We start from the raw sequence: 9,141 nt of genomic DNA, 5'->3' as shown, positions 1-9,141 counted from the left end.
TGAATTATGTGAAAAATTTGATGAATTTCGATATTAATATGCATAATATTGACTTCGGTCAATATTTTGGGTAAACGGACCCAGACCTGTGATTCGACGGTCCCGGAGGGTCCGTAGAAAAATATGGGACTTGGGCATGTGCCCGGAATTAAATTCCAAGGTCCCAAGCCTGAGAAATGAATTTTTGTGTGAAATTGTTTTTCTGAAAATGATATGAAAACTTGAAATGAAAATGAGTTAGAAAATATAGGTATCGGGCCCGTAGTTTGGTTCCGGCGCCCGGTACAGGTCTTAAATATGTTTTAAGCACTATCTGTAAAGTTTGGCTAAAAACGGACGTCATATGACATGTTTCGGACTTAAAGTGGAGAATTTGAGTTTTATGAAAGTTGAGAGAAAAATCATGTGTTTTGAGGCTTGATCCTATGTATATGATGTTATTTTGGCGATTTGATCACACGAGTAAGTCTGTAAGATGTTTTTAAGGTTGTGTGCATGTTTGGTTTGGAGCCCTGAGGGCTCGGGTGAGTTTTGAATGGGGCCCGGGAGGTCTTGGACTTAAGAAAATGCTGGTTCAGGTGTTGCAGACACCAGCGCGGCCGCGGTCATTTCCGTGCGGTCCGCGCTGGAGCCGCGCGGCCGCGATGCATTTATGTGCGGTCCGCGTGGCTGAGTCTGAGGTCTAGGGTTTCAGGTTAACCAGCGCGGCCGCACACCAAAATAGTGCGGTCCGCGCTGGACGGGTTCAGAAAAGCCCCAATTTTTCTCCCACCCGGCGCGGCCGCAACACATTTTTGTGCGGTCCGCGCCAGGTCCTCAGAAAGGTATACAAGTTCGGAAAACCTCAGTCATTTTTCACTTTTCAAAAACACAAAACCTAAGAGGCGATTTTCCAAACAACTTTTCTTCTCCAAAACGATTGGTAAGTGATTTCTAACTTAATTTCTTTATTCCTTAACATCTTTTAACATAATTTCAACTTCAAATCAAAGATTTTCATGGGGAAAATTGGGTGTTTTGGGTAGAACCTAGGTTTTCTACAAATTGAGAAGTTGGACCTCAATTTGGGGTCCGATTTAAAAACAAATCATATATTTGGATTCATGGGGGAATGGGTAACCGGGTTTTGGTCCGAACCTCGAGTTTCGACCACGTGGGTCCGGGGGTGTTTTTGACATTTTGGGAAAAACCTTGTAAAATTTATTTTTCATGCATGGGGAGTGATTCATTTAGTAATTATTAATGTGATTAAGTAACTTATGACTAGATTCGAGCGGATTGGTGGTGGAATCAAGAGGTAAAGCTATACTAGAAGCGTGAGTTGAGTTTGGAGCATTCGAGGTAAGTGTTTGTTCTAACTTTGGCTTGAGGGAATAGGATTAGGATGTTATTTGCTACTTGCTAATGTGGAGTACGGTGTATAGGCATGGTGACGGTTATCTATGCACCGGAGTCTAGCATGACCGTGAGTCTTAATTGCTTTTAATTCGAATAACGTGACACAACCTCCTTGTTTATTTGATGAGTTTCATATAATGTGAACGGTTGAGGTAAAATTGTGATTGGTGTACTTTTGGAGCGTTAGCTCGAACATGAATGTGTTAGTTGAGGAAGAATGGATTTAAAAAGAGAATGTGTTGTGATTACTCCCTTGCCGGGATGTGTAGACCGATATATATACTCTCCCTTGTCGGGATATTTTGGGCTGTTAGTTGTACCCTTGCCGGGTTAGAGTGATATGTTGTTGATTTCCCCTAACGGGACTCTCCTTACAAAATCAGATGTTTCGAATGATATTATGGGATCGTGTGGCACGCCGTCCACTTATATATGATATTATGGGATCGTGTGGCACGCCGTCCACTTATATACTATATTATGGGATTGTGTGGCACGCTGTCCACTTATATATGATATTATGGGATCGTGTGGCACGCCGTCCACTATATATATATATATATATATATATATATATATATATCATGGAAACCGGAGTTCTTCTGCTTATTTCCGATATTTCATTTTTATCTGTTACTCCCCGATAGCCTGTCCCCTCCTAGCTTTACTTTGTATTATCTTGTTATTGTTTTTTTTCTTGCACTTGTATATATATCTGTACAGGTTAATTGTGGTAGGTCCTATTTAGCCTCGTCACTACTTTGCCGGGGTTAGGCCAGGCACTTACCAGCACATGGGGTCGGTTGTGCTGATGCTACACTCTGTGCATTTTTGTGCACAGATCAGGGAGCAGCTTACGGACAACAGCAGTAGGACTTCTGGGAGCTATCTTCAGTCCAGGGACTCTCGAGGTAGCGTAGCTGGCGTAAACAGGCCGAAGTCCCTTTCCATGTTTTTCGTTTGTTTATCTTGTATCAGACAAACATGATGTATTTTCCTTTCAGACATTGATTGTAGTATCCTGTAGTAGTCCGTGAGCTAGTGACACCAATCTCTTGGTAGCATTTTGGTTCAAACTTCCGCACTTTTGGTTCTCAGTCGCTTTAGATTTAAAGTCTTTGGTTTAAATTTTGTCTCGTTTATTATATTGTTTGGAAGAAAGCAGGAAAAATATTTTATATATTTGGCTTGCCTAGCTCCGATAGTAAGCGCCATCACGACACCCGATGGTGGGAAATCCGGGTCGTGACATAAACATTGAAGAACAATACTGGAAGCAGAAAGCAGGCATGAGATGATTTGAGGAAGGGGACATGAATACTAGGTTCTTTCATAATCATGTTAATGGCAAGAGACAAAATTTGCAACTGAAGAGGATGAAGAGTGCAGATGATACCTGGATTGAATCTCCAGAGGCAATGTCTAATGCTGTAGTGGATTTCTTTCAGAAGCAGTTTACTAAAGAGGGTGATCCTACAAGTTTTGAACTATTGAACAATGTTACGACAATGGTGACAATGGAACAAAATTTGGAGCTATGTAGACTACCTACTAGAGAGAAGTAAAGGCAGCAGTGTTTGCATTGAGCAGTGAAAGTGCAAGTGGCCCGAATAGTTTTTCAGGTTTGTTTTTTCAATCATGCTGGGATATAATAGGAGAGGATATACACAAAATGTTGATCTTATTCTTTGAGGGCAATCCATTGCCAAAATCAGTCACTCATACAAATCTTGTGTTACTGCCCAAAAAACCAAGAGTTCAAACTTTCTCAGATTTGAGACCTATAAACTTGAGTAACTTTATTAATAAAGTTTTCTCAAGAGTGGTACATGATAGGCTGGAAAAGGTATTACCTTCTTTGATCTCTCCAAACCAATCAGGTTTTGTCAAGGGCGGGAGTATTTTTGAAAATATTGTTAATTTAAGAGATTGTTACTAACATAAGGCTGAGGGGAAAACCTGCTAATGTGGTGATTAAGCTAGACATGGAAAAGGCCTATGATAGGGTCTCATGGAAGTTTTTGTTGCATGTATTAAGAAGGATGAGATTTGCTGAATGTTTTATTAATATGGTTTGGAATTTCATCTCTAATAACTGGTATTCAGTCATGGTTAATGGACAGGCATCAAGGTTCTTTCACTCATCTAGGGGGGTAAAGCAAGGAGATCCGCTTTCACCAGCCTTATTTATCCTATCAGCTGAAGTATTATCAAGATCTTTGAATAAACTGTTTGAGGATAGACAATTCAGGGGTTTTGGAATGCCTAAATGGACTGATCCTTTGAATCATCTAGCCTATGCTGATGATACCATCATATTTGCTTCTACAGATCCTTATTCATTACAGAGAATAGTGGATGTTTTGGTACAATATGAGCAGGTTTCTGAGCAATTAATTAACAAGGCAAAGAGTTCATACTATATGCATGCCAAGGTGTCTGATATGTTGACAAATGCTATTGGTAACATCACAGGTTTTTCAAAAGGGGAGTTTCCTTTTACCTATCTGGGGTGTCCAATATTCTATACAAGAAGGAGAAAAGATTACTACAATGATATAAGTCAGAAAGTGAAGGCCAAACTACACTCTTGGAAAGGAAAATTGTTATCATATGGAGGGAAAGCAACATTAATTACCTCTGTGCTACAAATATGCCAACACATATACTCTTAGTACTGGATCCACCCAAAAATGTGTTGGAACATTTGTATAAAACATTTGCAAGGTTCTTCTGGAGCAATAAGGCAAAGGGAAGGAGCATGCATTGGACAAGGTGGCAGAACTTATGTCTCCCTAAAGAAGAAGGAGGGGTAGGTTTTAGATCTCTGATAGATGTATTAAAGGCCCTATTTGCTAAACTGTGGTGGAGGTTTAGAACTACCAAAACTCTTTGGTCCAACTTTATGTGGAATAAGTACTGCAAGAAAGAGATTCCAACAGTAGTACAATTCAGAAAAGGATCACATGTCTGGAGAAAAATGTTAGAAGCACGGGAGGAAGTAGAATATGAGATATTATGGGAGATGAAAAGGGGATTTACAAATGTGTGGCATGAGAACTGGATAGGATTAGGAGCATTATATCATATTGTACCACCAGAATTTCCTATTAATGAAGAGGTACAAGAAGTAGCTAAGATGAGAGAGGAGGAGCAATGGAATGATCAACTTCTGGACCAGAATTTTCCTTAAATAATAGCAGAACATATTAGAGGAGAGGTGCACTTTGATGATACAACAGATTGCTGGGACATACCAAGATGGATGCCTACAACTTCTGGTAAGTTCACTGTTAGTAGTGCTTGGAGAATACTAAGGCACAAGGAACAAATCAATCCGAAATTTGCTAAAATATGGACTAAAGAGTTGCCTTTCAAAATTTCTTTCTTCTTGTGGAGGGTTTGGAAAGAAAAAGTACCTACTGATGACTTATGGAGGAGAGATGGTCATATGGTAGTGTCTAGATGTTGGTGTTGTATAGCACTACAGGAAGACTCTTTTCAACACTTATTTTTGACAAGTGAAACAACAACTAAGGTGTGGAGGAGATTCATGCAAGCTGGAGGTTTAGGGATAAACTTGGTTTAGGCTCATCAGGTAATTAGAACATGGTGGGATGCAAAATGTTGTCCTAAATTAAAACCTTTATTTTAGGCAGCCCCAGCAGTGATTCTATGGGAACTATGGAAGAGGAGAAATACAATGAAGCATGGGGGAACAGTGTTCTGTAGTAGAGTGATTCATGATTGAATAAAACATTATATTATCTTGCAAGAGTTAGATATCCTTGGTTGCATAGCATCCCTCTATTGTGGCCACAAATGATCAGTTTTTTTTGAGGGATACAAGCCATATATTGTTACAAAGAGAGTTACATGGCAGCTTCCTTATGATGGATGGTACAAGTATAATACTGATGGTGCCTCTAGGGGGAATCTGGGTCCCAGTTCCTATGGATTTTGTGTGAGAAACCATGAAGGAGATTTGGTGTTTTCTAAGGCTAAGGAGATAGGGGAGACAACTAATATTGTAGCAGAAGCAAAGACAATTGTAGAAGGATTGGTTTATTGTGTGGAAAGACAGCTTCACCAATTGATTATGGAGACTGATTCTCTTGTGATGAGGAAGATTATTGATGGTGAATGGGAGATTCCATGGTGTATTGGGGCAAAAGTGAGAAAGATCAAGGACATAAAGAGTACATACAATGTACTCTTTCAGCATGTGTTAAGAGAGGGCAATATAGTTGTAGATTTTTTAGCTAACCTTGTTTTTTCTTTTGCAGGTACAATAACATTTCAGTTTTTTTCAAGAACTTCCATCTAAAGGAAAAACTTTGATCAATATGGATAAATCTCAAATTCCAAACCTTAGTATTAGAGTTGCAAAGAAAAAAGATCCAGACTGATGAACAATCTTGTCATAGTACTGCCTAAAGCTCATAATATATGTTACTGGACATTGCTAAACAATCTACCAGTGGTATTAGCATGGCATCATGCTCATTTTGGGGGTTGTTTAGCTTTGTTCAGAGTGTGTCACTTACAGGGCAAGGTAGTTAAGAAATTAAACTCACATAGGAGAAGTATACATTCTGTTTCAAGCAAGAAAAGTTTTGGTTTGTGTACAAGTTGGATGTTGTGTGGATTCTGTTGCATAGTTATAGGGTATTACTCAGTGGTATTAGTGTGTTTTCATGCTCATTCTGAGGAGACTCTATGGCTATATGGTAGAAAATCACAAGTAACATTGCAGATGGTAGCAGATAAGTACAAAGAGAAACATCTGATGAACAGTAGGGCTATATTCACAGCCTTATGTTGTAATCTCTTGTTTGTGTTGTTGTGCATTTTAAATTGTTGGAAAGAGATTTTAAAGCAGTTTTTTGAGCCTAAAGGAGATCATCAAGGTCCAGGACATATACAGGAGGTTTTATACATGAATGGAGCAGTGCAGTCTATACATTGTATTTACATATTCATGATTTTGTTTCTGTTAGCATTGTGCAGGTTTTCTGATTTGTTCAACCTAAGGATTCAAGTCTGGTCCACATTGATATCAACTGGACAAGGCTTATACACTCATGATGTTGTAGATTCGCGGTTGCGGCTTCACACAAGACTACTACATCTCTTCTTTCATCAAAATGTTTCATTTCTTAGTGTAGTGTATGATCATTATCCAGTGGTATTAGAGTGTTTACACTCTCATTCTGGAGGTGATAGTATAGTGCACATGATATGCTGGATGATGAGGCAATTGAGAATCATGATATTCAAAGTTGAATCTTGGAACACTATAGCAGTTTGGAGTCCTGAAGTCCTGTGGTGTGTTGGTTTGAAATTCAATTTGGTCTTTGGAATGCATACTTTGGTGCCTAGTGAGAGTTTTATAGGTGCTACTTGGTATTTGCCATTGTCATTTGAATTCACACACACATACGGAGATGGGGTCAAAATGCAAGATATGGTGTAATAGCTAGCACAGTAGTTTTTTATTTTAGATCATTAGTAGTAGCCGGTAGTTTCATGCACTTTATAGAGTATTTGGACATCTTGTATGTACTGGACCCTATTTTGGGATTTTATTTATATAGTAGCCACTAGGCAGCCTGCCTAGTGGAATATTTGCTTAAAAAAGAGATAACCTATAACTATTTATACTTTGGAGTAAGTTAAAAATATAAAATAAAACTAAAATTTACTTAAGATATTAAGGATTTATTGAGTTTAAAAATTAAATAATTTCAAGCAGCAAAATAAGATCTTACATAAAGTATACAAATTATTTATAAGGTAAGAGAAAAATTAAATAATTAACAAAAGATATTTTAATAACAAGAATAATAAATTCATATTAATACTGATAAATCGTGCAAACGAATATTTTATATGTAAATATTACTAAAACATTTAGATATAATGTGTTCGAACAATTAAGAAAATATTTTTCTATGATTATATTTGAATTAAGTTCAGTTAGTTTAAATTTGAAAGTATAACATAATTTGTTGAAAATGTAGTCCAATTAAGAAAATAGAATGATAAAAATTATTTGAATTTGAGATGAGAAAGTTTTTAATTTTTTATCTATATTATATTAGAATGAGTGAGGTAAAAATAGACACTAAATTCAAATAGGCTAATAAAAATTCACATGACAATGTAATAATATTAGGTATTGAATAATATAAAATCAAAAATAAAGAATAAATAGAGAAAAAATAAAAATTCAGATTTTTTATCATAGGAAAAAGGGTAAAACTTATTTAAATTTGAGATGAGAATTTTTTTTATATTATACTAAGAAAAGTCATAATATAAGTCCACATAACTCAAGTCTAATAATTAAAATCAAAAACTAAAAAAATTGAACAATAAAAATAAATTAGAGATAATGTAAGGACATTAAAAATCATAAGTTTAGAAAATAAAATAAAATAAATATACAATACTTAAAAATATTATTAAATTTTAAATAATTTAAAATTTTCGACCAATGTTTTTAAAACAAAATAAATATTTATTTCATAACTAAAAAAATTATATATTTATCATATATTATTAAAGAAAAGTAGTTGATAATGATATTAAATAAATTTAAAGTTAACGAAAAGTCACATAAAATGTAATAAGACTATATATTAGATTAAAAAATAGCAAAATTATGTTAAATTATTAGAAATTTACTATTAGAAATTAAAAGAAAAGACTATTTGAATTTGAGATTAGAAAGTTCTTAAAACTATGATGTGAATGCTCAAATTATGGGTAATTGTGACGACCCGGCCAGTCATCTCATGAGTTATTGCTCCGTTTCCCCCATTTAAACTTCTTTATGCTTCGTTATCCGTATTTTTGCGGTATCGGGTTGGGCGGATCGAGTCCGGAATGAGTTTGGTGAAGTTTGAGACACTTAGTATCTTTTAAGAAGGCTTAAGTTGGAAAAGTCAATCGGATGTTGACTTATGTGTTAGAAGGCTCGGAAGTGAGTTCCGATGGTTTGGTTAGCTTCGGCAGGTGATTTGTGATTTAGGAGCGCGATCGGAATGGGTTTTGGAGTTGTAGAGAAGATTTAGGCTTAAATTGGCGAAGTTGATATTTTGGCAGTTCCGGTTGATAGGCGAAATTTTAATATAGGGGTAGGAATGGAATTCCAAGAGTGACAGTAGCTTCGTTGTGTCATTAGGGATTTGTGTGCAAAATTTTAGGTCATTCGAACGAGATTTGATAGACTTTTTTGATCGAAAGCATAATTTAAGAGTTCTTGGAGTTCTTAGGCTTGAATCCTATGTTAAATTGGTGATTGATATTGTTGTGAGCGTTCCGAAGTTTTGAACAAATTTGAACGATGTCATGGGATGTGTTGGTACAATTGGTTTGAAGTTCCGGGAGTTCCGGGTAGGTTCCGGGATGTTTTAGGCCGAAAATCCTAACTGTAGCAGGACCAGAAGGGTTGTAGGCCTCGGAACCCATCCGCGCGGTCCGCACAAAATGAAGTCCGGCCGAGGTAGGTGCTGTGCGAACTGCACAAAATGCAATGCGGCCGCGGTGGGGAACATTTCACTGGTCCTACATCAGAAGCTCATATCTTTAGATCTACAAGGAATTTTGCAATGATTCAAAAACGAGAAATATAGCCCTTCGTGTCCAGTTTCCAGAAAGGTAAAGATATCGCAATTTGGATATCTGTAGTGAAAGTTATGACCAAAATACTAAAGTTTGTCATTGCAGAGGAAAGCC

General features: G+C 36.7%; 1 protein-coding gene across 1 annotated transcript; it reads left to right on the top strand.

Moving 5' to 3' along the window:
- The first annotated feature begins 2,711 nt into the window (after positions 1–2,711).
- Positions 2,712–4,591, top strand: LOC138878196 (uncharacterized). Its single transcript, XM_070157862.1, has 3 exons — positions 2,712–2,959; positions 3,344–3,873; positions 4,074–4,591. Exons 1-3 carry the CDS (start codon positions 2,712–2,714, stop codon positions 4,589–4,591), a joined length of 1,296 nt encoding a protein of 431 aa, XP_070013963.1.
- Positions 4,592–9,141: the final 4,550 nt, after the last annotated feature.

This window comes from Nicotiana sylvestris, chromosome 9, assembly GCF_000393655.2.
Source record: "Nicotiana sylvestris chromosome 9, ASM39365v2, whole genome shotgun sequence".
Lineage (NCBI taxonomy): Eukaryota > Viridiplantae > Streptophyta > Magnoliopsida > Solanales > Solanaceae > Nicotiana > Nicotiana sylvestris.
The sequence above is the reverse complement of the archived record's forward strand: the minus strand, read 5'-3'. Positions and strand labels throughout refer to the sequence as shown.

Bases quoted from the DNA above. Each gene is read 5' to 3' on its own strand.
- LOC138878196 (XM_070157862.1), top strand. From the start codon at position 2,712: ATGAATACTAGGTTCTTTCATAATCATGTTAATGGCAAGAGACAAAAT. The intron at 2,960-3,343 runs GTAAAGGCAGCA...TACTAACATAAG, and splicing joins AGACTACCTACTAGAGAGAA to GCTGAGGGGAAAACCTGCTA. The intron at 3,874-4,073 runs GTTTTTCAAAAG...ATATACTCTTAG, and splicing joins TGCTATTGGTAACATCACAG to TACTGGATCCACCCAAAAAT.